We start from the raw sequence: 19,774 nt of genomic DNA on the forward strand, positions 1-19,774 counted from the left end.
CTATGATTTTGTTGAAAAGGTACTAAGACTCTGGATCAAAATTCTTCTCGTTCTACAATACACTGAATTCGTACATTTGATCTTTTCTTAGTACCCCAGATATCTTGAAATTCTCATTCTTATCTTCCTATTAGCTTGCCGTTCTCTTGGTTGGACTGTATTAGTTCTGCCTCCTGGTTTTCTAGTTTAGATATTGTGTTCTCCCCTCCTTCCATTCTGCTGGTGAGGTTTTCTGGAGTTGTTTATTTGACTGACTGTTTTATCCAGAGCTAGACTTTCAGCCTGGTTTTCTTCAGTATTCGAGTTCTGTAGAAAGGTAGAATTTGGAGAACACAGTGCTTTATACATTCCTTCACATTAGATCCTCCTTTCCTGAAAATAAACCCCACTGTTATTTGTTCATCTTTAAGTGGCTGAGACAAAGTATCCCTTTAAGTATCTGCTCATCTTTCACCCATAAGCACATAACTTGTAAAGTCTCTGAAATGGGAACTATTTTCTTTGTCTCTCTAACCATGGACAGACTTTTCTCATAGATGCTAATCTCTCAGATAATAGGTATATGACATTCCATGATATTCCCTTCCTTTAGTAATATGGTACGTGGAGAAGAAAGGTGCCAAGTATACATTATTTTACTATGTTACTGCATTTAGTTGGACATAAAAATAGCAAGAATTTGAAATATAGTCTGTCAGGTGTTTTGTCTATATTCTAGTTAATACAATGATGAAACACACAATAAAGAAAGGCCAAGAGAATATTTCTACTCGTGGTAGAATAAGAGATGTTACTCAAAGTTGTGATTACTTACATCCCTTCTCAGATCCTAAATGGGACAGTGTTACAAGTGGTAACAGTTACAGTTTAATAGGAAGACTGACATGTTACAAACCAAAATTTCCTTTTTTGCCCTTCTCCTTGTATATTCTTTTTATTAAATTGACACTTGGTATGGATATATCAACTGTTGTCACCATCATTCCCCTCACCCCTGCCCCCATTTCACTAAAGGCCCTCCAAATGTGATTACTGGCATTCAGCATGTAATTATGGTTAATGAGATGTGAGTGGAAAAGTCTGATGTTGTAGGGGAATACAAGACTCCTAGATATTTCTGCCCACCCTGTGGCTAGTATATTCTTTCCAGACATTCTTCCTCAAAATTCTGAGTCTTCTTCACTGTACTTTATGTCTACCTTAGTATGTGAGTCTCATCATTCTGGATTTTTGCTTTCCTGCATTTGGAGTATTATCAGTGCCTCTATCCCTTACCCTGGCTCATGCTGAGAAGTTCCTCATGGAGGGAGCATTCTTGCTCATCTCACCAATTCTTCTGTGTTTTCATCTGGATCCTAGCTTCTGTGCTAGGGGGGTTCTCCTGCTGACATACAGTAGGTGATTCTTGTTCTGTTGATATATTTTGGTTGTCCTTTGTTCTCTTTGCTTTCTGGAAAATAAAAATAGGTTCCCCAGTGTAGAGTGAGATCAGACTATGTTAGAGTGTACAAGAATTATGAATTTTGAGAGATTTTGATAGCTGTAGCCTTTTGGCCAAAGACAAATGGATGGTTCTCATTGGAGTCTATTATCTTGGTATCCATAGGATTCTGAATTGACTTTTAGTTCTAGCTATGGTTTCTTTTCCACTGAGTGCATCAATTAGCTAATTAGATAGACATTGTTTACATACCTAGGGTGACTGACACTTGCTCAGGTGTGTACATCTGGTTAGGATCGTTGCTTGGACTTGTCATAGTGCCCTGATTTCTCACCATATTGCTGGCTGCTTTCAAACAGCATTTTATTCCATGTTTTCTATACTGTCTGTATTAACCATCTGGGTGCTGAATTCCTTCCAGGTTCAACCTGATCTCTCAATGTTCTGTGATATTCTGCATTGGTTGCATGTGGTTTCATCAGCATTAGGTTCTCATTTTTATCTTTAGATGGGTAATCAGGTACTTTGACAGAAACTTGTCTTGTTTGGGAATATTCAAAATTCTCTTCAGTCAACAGCTCAATGTGGGTTGTAATGAATTTCTGGTACTTGAATTTTCCAGGCAGTGCCAAATATTTTAGATTAAGGCTTCCTCCCATTCTCTTGAGGCCTAATATTTACCAGACAACCCCTCCATGCTCCTAATATCCTGCTGATGAGAAAGTATTCTATAATACCAATATATTTTTGGATTTCATTTTGTTTATATTTACATTCCCCTGTGTCTTCCCATTCTCCTTCCCCAAATAATTCCATCCCTCTCACCTAACCATCAGGTTCTTGTTGGGTATGACAGAAATTCAAGCTTTTCCAGTTTAGTAACTACGGGTGAGGGAAAGCATGCAGCATTTGTATTTCTATAGAGTGACTTCACTAGTATGATCTGTTCAAATCCTACAAGTTTCCTACCAATTTCATTATATCACTTTTTTCCTTTGGGGCTGAGTAGAATTCCACATCTTCATTATGCATTTGTCAAGTGATAGGCATCTGGGTTGATTCCAGTTCTTAGCCATTGTGAATTGAGTAGCTACTATTGAGCAAATGTTTCTGGAGTAAAGAGTGAGCATTTAGGGTAGATGCTCAGTACAGGAATGGCAGGGTTAGTTGGTAGCAGTATTTTCATCCTTTTCTGGAGTCTACTTATTGATTTCTATATTTATTGTATAAGTTTGTATTCCCACCAGTAGTTAATTAGGGGCCCTCATTCCCTGAGTGTTCTCAAAATATACTGTCATTTTTTTTCTTAAGATTCCCATCCTTTTGGGTTTGTCGTGGAACCTCATAGAAGTTTTATTCTCAATTTCCCTGATAGCTAAGAATGTTGAACATTTTCAGAGATGAGTTTAGCCATTTAATTCTTTCTTTGACAATTATTCTGTTGAATTCTCTGCCCTGTTATTCGAGTATATTGTTTCTTTTTTCTATTGTTTAGTTTTTTGAGTTCCTTTAGATTCTGAATGTTAGGCCTCTGTCAGTGGTATAACTGGCAAAGATTTTCTCCCCGTCTGTAGGCAGTTTGTGGGCTCTGTTTAGGGTATGTTGTTTGTAGACAAACATTTTATCTTGGTTAGATGCCATGGGTTGAAGGATTTATTTAAGTTCCTGGATTACTGTGGTATTTTTCAGGAAGTATGGCCCTAGTCCTATTTTATAGAATGTCCCCTTTTTGTTTCATCCTGTAACTTTAGAATTCTGGATCTTATTTTGAAGCATTTCCTCCATTTGGAGGGTTTTTTTTTGTTTGTTTGTTTTTGGTTTTGCATGGGAAGAGAAATGGCTATATTTTAATTTTTTCTATATGTATTTATTCAATATGTCTTGCAATATTTGTTGAGAATGGTATGTTTCTTCTAGTTTACATTGCTGTGGTCAATCGAACTAATTAAATATTAAATGTTCATAAAAAGACCACATAGAGTAAATGATTATTAAGAGCTATTTTAAATATGAAGTCAAAATGCATCTACAGAACACCTCTAAGGAGCTAGAAATCATTAAGTACATTAAGTAATTAAATACCAGTAAATATAAAGAAAGAAGACATAATAATGAGAGAATTATATAGGAAATTTAAAGGTTTCTTTTACAGAGAGATCCAAACTTTAAGGGAACATGAAATTATCAACATCTGAAATATCATTATATCCTGAGCTTGTTCTGCTTACTTGGTCAACTAGAAGTCCAGTAATGATAAATAGAAATAGAATATGGAATGTAAAGGTAAAGCACAATGTCAGAAGAATTATATCCATGATTACCAAAAGCATCATTGTTTTCCATTGACAAAAATGATTTCTGTTTTCACAACTCATCCTCCCTCCAGTGTATCCCAATCCTCAGATCTCAATTGTTACCCTCCTGCCACTGTTACATGGACTTGGATGTCACACATGACTCTCAGCATAGCTGTCCAGTCACTATACCACTTTCTCCCTTCTATATCTCCTGTGGCAAGGATCATATTTGCGGGTCTACAGAAGCACACATGCCAGTTTGGGCACACTTACCCATTATCCATGCCCTTATTTCTACCCACAATGCCTATTGCCGGGTTCCATTGAGAATATAGGAGCAACTTCCTAAATCCATGAACCTCTTCCTAGATACATACTTCTAGGATTCCAAATGTGAGTCCGAGTGTAGAGGCAATCTCTTTGCCCTTTGTACTGCCCATGCCACCTCCTGCTGGGAAGCCACACATTAGAGGATGCCTCCTAAATCATTCCTAAATATGTTGTTTTGGCACCAAATAAGAAATATATACAAACAATGAATTGAAGAACACAGGAGTAAATGTCCAAAGGAAATCAAAGACAACACAAAGCAGAGGACATACATATGTACAGAGTGCATTCCAAGACAAAAGAAACAAACATCATAATTGAGCTATTTCTAAAGAGGATATTATAATAGAATTCAAAAAATGGATAGCACATCAATGAAAATTTTAACTGAAATGATAACTTAATAAGTGAAATTAAAAGCACTGTGGAATTCCTCTCATATAGACTGCACCACATGAATAACAGCAGATTAGGACGTACAGACCAGGTAAAAGAATAAAAGGATGAGTCAAAATTAATAAGATCCAGATGTATGAAGGAAGCAAGTGATATTTTCAATACTATGGGAGGTTATATTTAGAAATTAAGTGCTTAGAATTAAATAAACCCTAGACCAAAGGTATCAAATTTATTGAAAGTAATTTTAGAAGAAAATTTCCTAGAAGTAGGAGAAAAGATGCTATCCAGTGACAATAGGCATAGAAACCACCAGACATGCAGGAATCCCCAAAAAACTAATAGGTCATATTAAGGTGAAAAATATAAATAAAAGAATAAGAAAGGGCACAGAGAGCTCATGACAGAAACACTCAATAACATATAAAAGAAAGGCTATCAAAATAGGTGATTTTTCAACAAACTCTAAATACAAGAAGGGCTTGGTAAAATGACCTACAACTATTGACTAACCGCAAGCGGCACAACTGCAGTGTTATAGCACCAAACCAAAGGAAACATGTAGGATGAAGGCAGAAAAGCTAAGTATCAGTGTGGAGCTTAAAGGGGTGTGAGAAAAGATAAAAGGAGGAGGGGAATGAAAGTTTGTTTCGAACACTATAATGAAACCAATCAATCCTTGAAACACAATAAAAATAAACTTACACAACAGCAGTAACTCTGTATATTTGTGGTCTTAATTCTCTGATCAAAAGACTTACAGTAGAAGATTCTATCAGAAAAGGGAATATTTCTTTATCCGAAAATAATTCACATTACTATTAGAGAGATAAATTTTTAGGTAACAGATGGAAAAAGATTTTCTAACTGCCATGTTTTATTTTTATATTCAACTTGAGAAGACGTACAATCACCTGATAGGAATTAAATGGATTAGGCTATCCCTGGAGAGAATTCCTGTTAGATAATATTGACTAGGTTATTAAAGTGGGAATATCCAAATTTACTGTGGGCAGCACCATAGGAGGACAGAGATCCTCTACTGTATAAAAAGTAAGAGGCATGACTGCCAATGTGCAATATTAATATAGCTCAGTGGGCCTCCTTGGACTGAAAGAGACCACTCTCAGATACCATGCATTCCCTGCCAATAATTTCCTTATCAATTTTGAATATTTCTTAGTATGACCTGGAAGGACAATCTGCAACAAATATGCCTTCCTTTAACCTGATTTTTGTCAGCTATGTTGTCCTAGTAAAGGGGAATTACTTAACATAAGAAGCAAATGAACTCCAAAAATGAATGGACACTTCCAATTCCTGGTGAAATAGAGTTCACATTACAACTAGGAGAGATACCAATACTTTCAAAGACATTATAAAAGCCACATTTTGCTGTTAATAGATAGGACTGACTGTATATTCCGCATTAATCAGGGCATTGCTTGACTCATTGCCAGATGGTATTTAAGAAAAGTACCATAACATAGGAATTTGTAAAGGAATTTCTGAATAAGCATGAGGTCCTTTCTTCAAATCCATGACCCTCACCTAAAATTTTGACCTGGTGCACATACCATCCCATGTTCTGAGTTTGGAAAAACTGAATCCCCAGAGATTGGTTGCTTCTGTAGCCAAATTGGTGTTCACCAAGTCATCAGAATAATTGCATGTAAATCAGGCATGGTGATACATACCTTTAACCTCTGCATTTAGGAGGCAAAGGTAGGAATATCACCATGAGTTCCAGGCTTCCCTAAGACTACATATTGAATTCCAGGTCAGAAGGCGCAAGAGTCAGAACCTGTGTCACAATAAAAACCAAAGAGAAATAATTACATGTAATGTATAAGAACAACTTACACTGGTTTATAGTGTTACACAGTGAAACAAGCATAGACCCTCTTACACACACATGCCCACACACATGCACATATATGCACAAAACGTGATCTTCCAAACATGAATGTGACTATTACCCACAAATACACACCAAAGTACCATAAACTCAATCATTGCTGCATTTATTTTCATTTCTTAAAATTGAGAATTCTAGCATCAAGATATTCTGTCAGGGGCTGGAGAGATGGCTTAGCGGTTAAGCGCTTTCCTGTGAAGCCTAAGGACCCCGGTTCGAGGCTCGGTCCCCCAGGTCCCACGTTAGCCAGATGCACAAGGGGGCGCACGCGTCTGGAGTTCGTTTGCAGAGGCTGGAAGCCCTGGCGCGCCCATTCTCTCTCTCTCCCTCTATCTGTCTTTCTCTCTGTGTCTGTCCCCCTCAAATAAATAAATAAAAATATTTAAAATACTCTGGTTTCTCTTCAAACCGAATAAATCTTTCGCCTTTTATTAAAAAAAAAATTTTTTAAAAAAAGATATTCTGTCTGGTGTAAGTCTACTTCCAAGTCCATGTACGACCTATAGAATATATATAGACTTTTCACCAGTTTCTCATTAGCCAAAGATGATATATTCATAACATAAATACCTTTATGAATTGTCTTTCATTTAATAATTTAAAAATGCCCAGTTGATCCCTATGCTATGTTGGATCATATCCTCACATAAATGTTCATGTTTACATGAGAATTTCAGGAGAAAACATCACTTATCACATGTATTACATGTCCACTCAAATTATTTTGAAGGTTATCCTGTTTGAAGCCTCATCCATAATGATTACTGTGTTTCATTTCAGTGTGCCACTCAAAAAGTATCAATATATTCTGACAATGATTTTTGTCACTGAAGAGATCAACAGAAATCCCAAACTTATACCCAACACGTCTATTACTTTTTTCTTCCACCCTTCCAAGTGTGATGATTCATTGATTATTGTCTCTCAACTACGTTCCACAGAAGCTAAGCGGATTTTTCTTCCTAATTATCATTGTGAAATAAAAGAATGTAGCTTATTTTTTACAGGACCATCATGGGAAAGAAGTAGCAAAATTGGGACATTAATCTCTCTAATTGATAATACAGGACAGGTGAGACTTTGTGATGTACAGAGTAGAATTACGAATCCCATGTGCTTAGGGTTATTTCCAGTAGATACTTGGTTTATCCATGTATTGTCATATAAAAGTAAATAGAGATCATCATCCTTTACTTGGTGGGGTATCTGCACTTAACTTTTAAAAATTGATAGGAGGAACTATGGAGACATACAAATGGATTTGCCACAACCCTTAAACTGTTCAGTACTTTTCCAGAGTCTGATGGATAGTGAAATACAACTAATAATGGTGTGAGCCATCATCCTTCCAAACATTCTTACAAAATGGTGATTAACACAATTCAGATCTTAGTTTGAGTTTTCTTCCATTGTTCTTCCTCACATTCATTTCTATGTTTTGTGTCCTTTAGGTTCACTATGGCCCATTTAATCCTGTTCTGAGTGACCATATTCAGTATCCTTATCTGTATCAGATTGCACCCAAGGAAACAAGGCTTCCTTTTGCCATAGTCTCCTTAATGCTTCATTTCAACTGGACCTGGATGGGGCTGGTCATCTCTGATGATGACCAAGGTATTCAATTTCTCTCAGACTTTAGAGAAAAGATGCAAGGAAATGAACTCTGTTTAGCCTTTGTGAATGTGATCCCATTAAGCATGGACTTATACAATACAAGGGCGAAGAAATATTACAAACAAATTGTGACATCTTTGGCAAGTGTTGTGGTCATTTATGGTGAATTAAATTCCACACTGGAAGTGAGCTTTAGAAGATGGGCATATTTAGGCATCCGTAGGATCTGGGTCACCACCTCACAGTGGGATGTCATCACAAATACAGCAAGACAGTTCCCTCTTGACTCATTCTATGGTTCTTTCACATTTTCTAATCACTATCATAAGATTCCCAATATTAACAAATTTATTCAGTCAATAAACACTTCTCAGTATCCAATAAACTTTTCTGTTATGAGATCAGAATGGATGTACTTTAATTGTTCAGACATTGAATCTATATGTAGAACACAGAATAAATGTGCCCTCAATAATTCATTAAAATGGTTTGTAAATCAAGGATTTCACATAGTCATAAATGACGAGAATTATAATCTATACAATGCTGTGTATGCCTGGGCATATGCTTACCATGCAATGCATTATGAACAGGTAGATGTTCACCCAATAACAAGTCTATGCGTACCTGACTGCTCAAAGGTATGTAGTGTCATCAGTAATACCTTCTAAGTAGCTCCATACATTTTTAAAACCTGTTGCTGGGAGTACTCTCGATTTTGGGTGTTTCTCCATTTTTTCATTTCCTAGGAAGTAAATACATAAAGTTTATTAGTTACATTTTTCAGCGTAAATACTTGACCAAAACAACTTAGTTGAGAATGGTTACATTCTACTTCACAGTTCAAGACTATAGTCCTTCAAGATGGTGACACCATGGAAGCAGGGGCATGAAATAAACTGTCCATGGCATCTAAAATCTGTAAGCAAAGGTGATGAAGTTATTGGACATCTAGCTCTCCCTGATTTTAAACCCTTTTCACATGAAATAGTGCCACCTGTATTCAGTGTGAGCTTTCCACATTTAGTTACCAAACTATAATTTCTTAATGAAATGTCCACAGATTTGTGTCTATGGTAATTCCAACTCCAGTCAAGCAGGCAACCATGACAAATCATCACTGTGTGCATACATGAAAAAGATACTGAAATTGATGACATCAGTTTTGAGTGATCCATATATTATGTGACATATTTTCTGAGCTTGATACCATACCCAACTGGTTTTAGTATTTGATAAGTGATCCCAGTTTATTTATTTACTTTGGTTTTCCAGGGTGGGGTCTCACTTTAGCCCAGGCTGACCTGGAATTCACTATGGAGTCCCAGGGTGGCTTCAAACTCACGGCGATCCTCCTACCTCTGCCTCTGGAGTGCTGGGATTAAAGGTGTGTGCCACCGTGCCTGGCTTCCAGTTTTTTTTTTTGTTTGTTTGTTTTGTTTTTTAAATCATGAAGTGCTTGAAATCTAGATGTGAGCTTACTTTTCCCATGCTAAGGTATCCTGATCAATGTGGTTGAGAAGTCACATAAATTGCTATTGTAATTCTGTATCACTGCTATAATTGAAGACATTAATGCTTTAGTTAATCTTTTTTGATTACTATAAATATAGAGAGTTTTAAGGCTTATCTCAATAGACTTACCTAATATTTTGTGATCAGTGTTACCAGTTTCTTCACAAATTATCTTATAAAAATATAGTAATATTTAACTGATCTGTGGAAATTCATTTATTTCACATTATTGGGTACATGCAATAAAGTTTCATTTTCAGCAAAGGGTTGTAAAAACAAAGGTATTACTCATATCACATATTATGTCCATTTATGTATGTACTTAATTGGAAATGATATATTTCTTTTAGTTTTACCACACTATGAAGAATATGCAATTTATTAACCCCATTGGAGACCTAGTGACTATTAATGAGAAAAGAAAATGTGATGCAGACTATGATATTTCCCACATTTCAAATTTTCCACAAGGTCTTGGAATAAAGGTGAAAATAGGACAGTTTTCTTCATATGGTTCCTTTGGTCAACAATTGTATTTGTCTGATGAGGCCATAGAGTGGGCCACAGGGAGTAGACAGGTATGTTTACCTAACTGTAATACTTTACTCAAGGCATAAATAGATAAAATCATGTGGGGTCATGTGTGCCCTCACGATTTGGCCAAGTATAATAATATGTTGTTTAAATTTCTTTTACTGGTGCCCTAGATTTTCTTTCTATCATTTGAAAAATATTTGGAAATGACAAAATATTTCATCTAAATCTTGACAGGCAGGCTGGGTTTAGTGGTGCACACCTTTAATCCCACCACTTGGGAGGCAGATGTAGGAGGATCACTGTCAGTTTAAGGTCAGCCTGAGACTATATAGTGAATTCCAGGTCTGCCTGGGCTCGTATGAGACTCTACCTCAAAAAAAAAAAAAAAATCTTGACAAACATGGAGTATGACACCTCAATTTTATTGTAGATGTGGATAAAGAGTTTAATAAGGGTGATTGTTTTAACATATAGTTTTGAATAGAGTATATAACATTGCTAACTTTTGCAACTACACTTCTGATTTTCCTCAGATTCCCTCCTCTGTGTGCAGTGAGACTTGCGGGCTTGGTTTCAGGAAGTTCCGACATGAGGGAAAGGCAGCCTGTTGCTTTGACTGTTTCCCCTGCCCAGAAAATGAGATTTCTAACAAAAAGGGTAAGTTGATGGTTTAGAGAGTCTTTCTCCAGTTTGATCTTTTCTCCATGTATAGTGGGAACTTCTAAGGGCCTTAAGAGAACCTGAAGAAACACATAATATTGCTTCATTGCTTAAAGTAATCACTTGGTTCAAACGATAAATACTCATGACATTAACATAACACTCAATTCATGAACCATATTTTTAGTACCTAGATCCATTGTACATACTAGCTATCTCACAATTACAAATACTCTGTGATCAAATAGTTAATGAATATACAATTTCTTCAAGGAATGTAATATATACATATAATCTTCTGTGAATCTACATCAAATGAAGGTAATAAGAAGGTATATTCCTCATGTTTATCTTCCCAGGATGCAAGAGGTTGCTGATAATAAATGCAGAGAGATGTCATTTTTGGTTTTAAATAGTTATATTTAGATTATTCAGTTATTGATTGATTGATTGATTGATTGATTAGAGAGGGAAGGAGAAATAAAGTCAGAATGTGAGTGCCAGAGCCTCCACCCAATTCAAATGAACTCCAGATGCATGTGCCACCATGTAGATCTGGTTTACATGAAACCTGGAGAGTCAAACATGAGTCCTTAGTCTTTTCAAGAATGTACTTTAAACAGTATGCCATCACTCCACCCTTTTTTGGCTTCAGATATATGTAATTTTGCAAACTCTTTCAATGTAAGCATACTATCTCCTGAGAGTCTATGAAATAATTCAGAAAGCAGTTGATTTTAAGACTTTAGACAATAGCATACCACAGCTATTTAAATCCTTTATCAGGAAACATAAATATTCCAATTAAAATATCATCTGCATTGTTTCAGATGTAATTTGAAGCATTTAAGGAGATAATGGGAAATATTCTGAGGTTCAAAATAAGAATAAAAAAATATATCTCAGATATCAAGCCCACTAGGTTGAGCACAGAATGGAAGAATAGGTACTATTTTATGTTGCCCTCTATTTTACAGTTGACAACACAAGACAATGGGAGTGGCATGTTAAAGTAGAAGCTAAAGGCTACGACAAATGTGATCAAAGGAATTTAAATATGATATAAATACTAATTCCACAGTATTTTCATCTATTAGTGTCTGGAGCATTCTCTAATATCCAGAGCATTTTTTCAGTGTACCAGAATTCAAAGTGGATACACTGGAGGATTGACACATGATGTAGAAAAAAGAATGAGATTGACATATATTTTGGGTATGACTGGATAATGTCACAAAATGAATAAAGTAATATAATTAGAAATATATAAAAAGTGTTCATTCAAGTAATACTTCAGCATGCAATCCAAATTAACTAGTTAAATACAAACTTTAGTGGTGTTGGATAAGTTTAGCATTAACATTGAAGTGTTTTGTTTTTTTTTTAAATTTGGACATGTTGGACATGTTATATTTCCCAAATAAAGTTGAATGTATGGCCTTATAATATATGACTCATAAAGTATATGCACATAAATTTACAATACATGGTTAAGAGAAGTAAGATTAGAATTATTGGGAAAATATTCCTTTATGGAAATACTCAATAAGAGATGCCATATATTTCTTTGAAGTCCCCTTTTATGAGCCAATGCAATTACAATCAAAAGTGTAAAACACCATGATAGAAAATACAACTTATAGGTGGCAAGAATTTCACCCCAGTTCCTTATTGTGTATCATGTTCATTCTTTTCAAAGTTGCAAATTATCTTTTTCATAATCCTTACTTGACAAACATCCTGACCAAAGTGTGCTAAAACATAGACCAAGGTTTATTGAGGTAGAATTTGGAGAAACAGGTAAATGGTATGTTATCACAAAATTAGTATATGAATATCTATTCCAAGGTTTAAGCAAAAATGAAATTAGAGTTAATTATATCTAGGGTTATTCAATTTCATTCATATTTCTTAAAATATGTTTTGGAGCAATTACATGTACCTACTGACATCTGGGTACAAAGCCATAAGACATCACCTGATACAGATAGTCTTCATAAGACTTAGAACTGTAGTATGCGGTAAAAAAATCATATTTTATGATCTAAATTTAGGGATGTTGTCTAACAAAGGTGTTAAATTAGACATAGAACCATGTACCTCTCTGATCTTACAGTGCACTGTGTACAGAACACTGAGGTATTTTTTTTTCTTTTTTTCTTTTTCTTTTTTTTTTTTTTTTTGTTTTTCGAGGTAGTGTCTCACTATGTCTCATGCTGACCTGGGATTCACTATGGAATCTCAGGGTGGCCTCGAACTCTCAGTGATCCTCCTACCTCTGCCTCCCGAGTGCTGGGATTAAAGGCGTGCGCCACCACACCTGGTGCTGATGTTTTTTTTTTGAGTCAAGAAAAACAGACTAGCTTTCTTAATTAAAGACAGCATGAGTGTGTGTGAGAGAGAGATAATTGGGGTGCAATGGTCCCTTGCACTGCAGTTGAATTCCACGTATGTGTGCCACCTTGTGGACATGTGCGACTTAATCATGCATTGCCATGTGTGTCTAACTTATGAGAAATATGGTGAATCAAGCATGGGTCCTTAGGCTTTGCAGGCAAGCATCTTAATTGATAAACCATCTTCCTTGTAGTAGAAATCATAAGAAATACCTCATGTAAGAAATGTCAATATATAATTCTGGTACACTACAACAAAATTATTTTATTCTTTTAAGAAAAACAAAGGATCAAGAGAATATATAAGGTAAGTTAAGTGAATAAAATACAGCTTTGTTAGGCTGAAGAGATGGCTCCCCAGTTAAGGCACAGACATGCAAAATCTAACCACCTCAGTTTAATTCCACATTACACAGAAAAAGACACATGTACAAAGTGGTACATGTATCTGGTGCTTGTTTTCAGTGGCTAGAGGTTCATGCACACCCATTCTCTCTGGATTTCTCTGTCTCCCTCTGCCTATGAGCAAATAAATAATGTATTTTTTAAAAAAGCTTGTTTATCTTACCTAATATGATGGTCTTATTTAATTGCTATCATGGCTATAGAGAGAACTACCTTAATTGTCAATAGGAACTGCCAGAGATGGCAAGCATGCCATGTCAGGATCATGAGTAATAGAGCCCTGAAGAGCTGCATGACACAGTTCCAGCCCAGCTGTCTCTTCCTTGAAGTCCAATGTGACCCCTATATAAAAAATCTTTGCCTCCCTACACTACAGTTAGCTGTGGTTTTCTGTATAATATTTGTCTTTCTCTGACTTTCACTAGGTGTCCCACTCTCTAAGTTTACTTTTCTAGTAAAAATTGGTGTTAGTGAAGTGCCAGTTAATGTGTCTGAAAGAGGCTCTGGCATAGAATTGGAAAACCAAGAAAATAGGTCAGAGATAATTGTTTTGCTTAAAGGCCTTAATTAAAGTCAGGCATGGAGTACAGTACACTTAGGAGGAAACAATGAGCCTCCTGGAACAATGTAAAAATTGTTCTATGACTACTTTTTCTGAATGGTGGCAATTGCAGCAAACTATGACTCTTTACCAAGAATCCTTACGGGAAAAACAACTGAAGTCAGATAAGTTCAATTGGGGGACCAAAGTCTAAGGACTGGAGAGACATGAAAAGGAAAATTCAAAATAAATGACTGAGGGATAAATGGATCTCTTTTTTTGCCTCTCACATTTAATAGAGTAATCGAAATTTGAAGTTCAGGAAATCACAAGTGCTTGATCACACATACATGGGGAAAGTGTGAAAACTGTTGATCATTATAGGGACCTGACGACTTTACTTGAGGTGAACAATTATGGGATTGTTTGATGTAAAGCAATAATAAAAGGTTTTTATGAATTCTGCCCAAAGTTAGAACTGCCTCTCAAAACAAACACGAGGTGCAGCTTGTCCAGGCATCAGACATAGATATCTCAGATGATGAATCCTTGGATTGTGAAGAAGAAGTTGAACTAGAGGATGAGGCTGCTAAATATCATAATCCTGACTGGCTTCCACCTAAGAACTCTACTAATAAGCCCCCTAAAGCCAGACCAAAAAGGGAAGCTTCAAACCTAGGGAGAACTTCATGTTTAATGGCTGCAATCCAAGAAGCTGCCATGAAGGGGGATAAGTTGTTTCCTTGTTTCCCTGTGATTTTTGCTGAGGGTGAAGATATGGTTGAAGATCCACAAACCCATGGAATACACCAACTGTTGTCATAAAAAATAAATCAGGAAACTGGAGATTATTGTAGGACCTAAGAAAAATAAATGCCACCATGGAGACAATGGGAGCTTTACCACCAGGCCTCCCTAGTCCAGTTGCTATACCTATAGATTTTAGACTTGTTGTAATTGACTTGCAACACTGCTTTTTTTACAATCCCCCTGAGCCCTCAAGATTGTAAGTGTTTTGCATTAATGTTCCCTCAGTAAACTTACAAAGACCCTATTTGTGATATCACTGGAAAGTACTACCTTAGTGGATGAAACACTCACCTACCCTATGTCAGAAATTTGTGAATATGGCCTTGGAAGCCATTAGGAAAAGTAACAAATCTTCTATGATCATTCACTCTATTGATGATATTTAATAGCAGATAGAGACAGGGGAATTCTACAAAATTTATTACAAGAAATGATTTCTACCCTAGCTGCTTATAGTTTGAATGTAGCCCCTAAAAAGATTCAAATAACACCACCTTATAATTATTTAGGGAGAATTATAAAAATTGATGTTGTAGCCCATCAACCCTTAAAATTAGATCGGTCACACTTACATACCTTAAATAATTTTCCAAAGATTTTTCTATAGAGGAGCCATATTGGACTTCAAGGAAGAGACAGCTAGGCTGGAACAGTAAAATGCAGCTCTTCAGCACTGAATTCCTGGTGATCCTGAAATGGCATGCTTGCCGTCTCCAGGAAGGAACATAGAATACAATTATGCTGGGACAATGAAATAAATACTGCAACTAATCTGATGATACCTTGCATTGTGTGCCAGATATGGATCAATGTGTGAAGTGCCCAATCACTCAGTATGCCAACATAGAGAAAAATCACTGTCTCCAAAAAACTATGAAGTTTCTGGCTTATGAAGATGCCTTGGGGATAGCTCTGGCTTGTATAGCGCTTTGCTTCTCTACACTCACTGCTATTGTACTTGGGGTTTATGTGAAGCACCAAAACACACCAATTGTGAAGGCCAATAATCGAACAAACAGCTACATCCTGCTCATTTCCCTCAAGTTCTGTTTTCTCTGCCCATTACTCTTCATTGGACACCCCACCACAGCCAAGTGTATCTTGCAGCAGATCACATTTGCACTTCTGTTCACTGTGGCTGTGTCAACTGTTTTGGCCAAAACAACTACTGTGGTTCTGGCCTTCAGGGTCACTGCTCCAGGACAAAAGTTGAGTGGGCTGCTGGCCTCAGGAGCACCTAACTTCATCATTCCCATCTGTACCTTGATCCAACTTGTTCTCTGTGGAATCTGGATGGGAACATCCCCTCCCTTTGTTGACACTGATGAACACTCAGAACATGGGTACATCATCATTGTGTGCAACAAAGGCTCAGACACTGCCTTCTACTGTGTCCTGGGCTATCTGGGATCTCTGGCGATAGGGAGCTTTACTGTGGCTTTCCTGGCCAGAAACCTGCCTGATGCATTCAATGAAGCCAAATTCCTGACCTTCAGCATGCTGGTGTTCTGCAGTGTGTGGGTCACTTTCCTTCCTGTCTATCACAGCTCCAAGGGGATAGCCATGGTGATAGTGGAAGTCTTCTCTATCTTGGCCTCCAGTACAGGATTGATAAGTTGCATCTTTTTCCCCAAGTGTTACATCATTTTGATAAGACCCAGTAAAAATACTCTAAAGAGGGTGAAGAAAAAACATATTGTACAACCAATTGATTTTTAAATTTTAACTCATATGTATTTATTTAAAATATATCCTGTAGAAATCCTTGCAGTATTGAAAGCACTAAATATTAAAAAGAGAGTAAGATATTTGTTCATGTGTACAAGTCTTATTTGGTCTCTAACATTGTTTATCAGCTTCCATGCACAGCTGTCAGGCCAGGTTCCATTTTCCAGCACCTACTGGAAGCCAATTTCACCAAGTGGCATATGTCTCTGGAGATGGTTTGCAGTAGCAAGAATAATCATTTTCTCACATCTCTCTCCAATTAGTAAATAAAGACCCCTAGAACAAAGCATTGCTAATGTACTTTGTATTTTGCTCCCATCAATCGTGACAACCTGAAATATATCTGATACCGTCTTCAGATTGTTTGAAAGAAACCTACTATAGTTTGCTGTATAGAGCAAATGTCTTTGAGAATGTCTTAAAAGGTTGTATTTGAGTGTTCAAAGAATATTCAGAGATACAGTGAGGGTTTGATTAGGAGGTAAAAGAATAGTTCCCTTTGAAAGTAGCAGAGGCCTTACCTAAAGATATTTTCAATATACATTAACGTTTATCCATACAGAGGAGCAGATAGTTCATCCCCTGGAAAATAGGAAAAATATATTTATGGTGTAAATCACCAGCAATTTGATATTCTGTGGTAGGGAATATACACAAGTATGTCAGCAAAACTTTGGTGAAAGTGAAAGTGTTGTTCATGGTCTATATGAAAGACAGTAAGCATGAGAAACAATCCAATGTGTGCTTCCTGGTAAAATTAAGATGATTAATTACCCTATCGTCTTGTTTTCCTGAATATTCCTTGTCTTTCGTGAATGAATATATCAGCCTTTGTGTCCTTGAAACATGAATTTATATCAAGCCTGAATGTCTATCTGGACCATGGAATTTTGAATGTAATATATAGAGAAGTTTAAATCATAGTGGCAAGGGAATAGCTCATCAGCAGTTTTATTTTTCATTGTTTTTAGTGTGTGTTCTATCCCATTCTTGAGAAACAATTACACAAATTATTGAAACATTTATCCATTGTGAAAATAAATTGGAAAATATTTACAATTCTGAAATATAAATTTATACAAATTTTGGAATACAATATTTCAAAATATGGATTATATTTAACTGTTAATCTTACAATATTTAAAAATATAGATATGATAATTTCAAGAATTATTTTCACTTAGTCATGAATAAACTAAACACTCACATTTGCATAAGTCTGTAAAATTAAAAATTAATTTAAAAAAACTCATACAAACCAATGTTAGTTTTTGAGCTATGCAAAGACCAGGATCCAGAATTTTCAATTCTATATTTAATGAAATGAAAGGAATTTTATTTGTGTTATTTGAAAGTAATCTCCAGTATAGTTTTTTGCCTCATTGATGTATTAGTGAGTCAACACATATCAAAATCAGCCTGTTTCTTTAAACAGAGTTTAGTGACTAAAGTAACTATTCAGTAATTCTTATAGACTGAAAGTTTTGTCTCCAGGACACGATCCTCTTGGAGCTTGTACATTTAAGTGGTGTGATCTGCTGGCATTAGTAAATGATATTTAACTATGTTCTTGCATGGGATACTGTCACAGAAACTGCTCCTCTCCCTCTGTACTATGTGAAAGCACATTCTGCCTTTCATTCCACTAAGGATGTGCTGTTGTCTCGTCACCCATAAAAGCACTGGCAACAAACACATGAGCATAGAATAAATGTGCTTAAACTGTGAAACAAACTCACTGCTTTCTCTACATGATTAGGGACTGTTACATATGCTGCTGATAAAATGGATATTGTGCCACATTTGGATGGGATATTCTGTAGATGTGTAGATGTTACAGATTTTTAAAGCTTTGGAGAGTTATACTTAAGAAATAAAAATGAAGATTTACAATTTGTTTTAGGTATGCAACCAAGAGCAACTGCCATAGCATATATTGTATTGGTGGCCTCACTGAGCCACAACTTACTGGCAGGTATCTCATCTCTTGCATAGAATGTTTTTAAAGAATTTTATTATAAACTTGTAATCAGAAACAGACGGTGAGGCACGCATGAAAGAGAGAGAGAGAAAGAGAACGGGAGAGGAGGAAATGTGTGCACCAGTCCCTCATGCCACTTCAAACAAATTTCAGATGCATGTTTATATTTGTGTACTTGGTTTTATATGGGTAGAGTAAAATCAATTTTGTGTTATTAGGCTTTGAATGGTTACAGAGTTGTCATAGCATCATTTTGTGAAAAATTTTTTCTTCCTCACATGGTGTTTTGGCATATGATTAACTATTTGAAAATTTAAATTTAGCCTTTCCAAAAAAACAACCAAGAGAATTAAACTCATCATAATGGGATATTTTATTGGAAGTTTATAAATAGAAAAATACCAATGAGAAATCAAACTGAAATGTTTCTGGAAAGAAAAAACATAATAAGTCAAGTAGAAAACTGGAAATCCTGTCCAATAGATTGCATCCTACGAAGGACACAATATCAGCAGATGAAGACAAGGACAAAGAATTAATGCTTCTGTCAAAACTAATATGGTCAAAAACTATAAAGGAAATAATGGTTATCTGCAACACAACAGAAAGACCAAGTGTACAAATTATAGGCTTAGAAAGAAAAGAACCTTTGACAAAAGATATTTGCACTGAAAAACATGTAGAAGGAATTTTCCTCTTTCAAGGATAAAATATGCTATCCAGGTACAAAAGGTATAAATAACAAACGTACATGACCCAAAAAGAAACTACTCAGGGTATGTTATAGTGAGAATTGTTAATATACAGAACTAAGAAGTGTATTGAGAGCTCATTCTAGTAACATTCAGTATCACACAAAAGTGAGCCCATCAGATCTGTGAAACTTCTCTTATCAAACTGGAGCAAGCACATAGTTCAATTGACCCCATAACATGCAAGGGGAGTCAGTCAGAATTTGGGAAATTACATATAAAGTAATACATTGTATATGCCTGCAACTTATTTATTAGGTACGTTTAATTTCTTTGTTATTGTGAAAGTAATTTAAATCACTGGTTTTCAATCAGGTAAAATATTACTTCCCAGTTATACCATTAAATGCATGTATTACAAAAACCGAGATTTCAAATATATAATTTAAATACCCATTTAGAGGTGCTAATAATACAAGAACAGTCCAAGAATGAGATAGTAAGAAATTATTA

The 19,774-nt window shown here is 35.9% G+C and overlaps 1 protein-coding gene across 1 annotated transcript in view; it reads left to right on the forward strand.

Moving 5' to 3' along the window:
* LOC123457363 (vomeronasal type-2 receptor 116-like) overlaps positions 1-16,579 on the forward strand; it is an 86,117-nt gene extending 69,538 nt beyond the window's left edge. The window contains exons 2-5 of the mRNA XM_045141318.1: positions 7,834-8,637; positions 9,862-10,089; positions 10,582-10,705; positions 15,660-16,579. Coding sequence (XP_044997253.1) covers positions 7,834-8,637; positions 9,862-10,089; positions 10,582-10,705; positions 15,660-16,579 — 2,076 coding nt within the window. The remainder of the gene's footprint in view (positions 1-7,833; positions 8,638-9,861; positions 10,090-10,581; positions 10,706-15,659) is intronic.
* Positions 16,580-19,774: the final 3,195 nt, after the last annotated feature.

This window comes from Jaculus jaculus, unplaced genomic scaffold, assembly GCF_020740685.1.
Source record: "Jaculus jaculus isolate mJacJac1 unplaced genomic scaffold, mJacJac1.mat.Y.cur mat_scaffold_39_1_1402899_arrow_ctg1, whole genome shotgun sequence".
NCBI lineage: Eukaryota > Metazoa > Chordata > Mammalia > Rodentia > Dipodidae > Jaculus > Jaculus jaculus.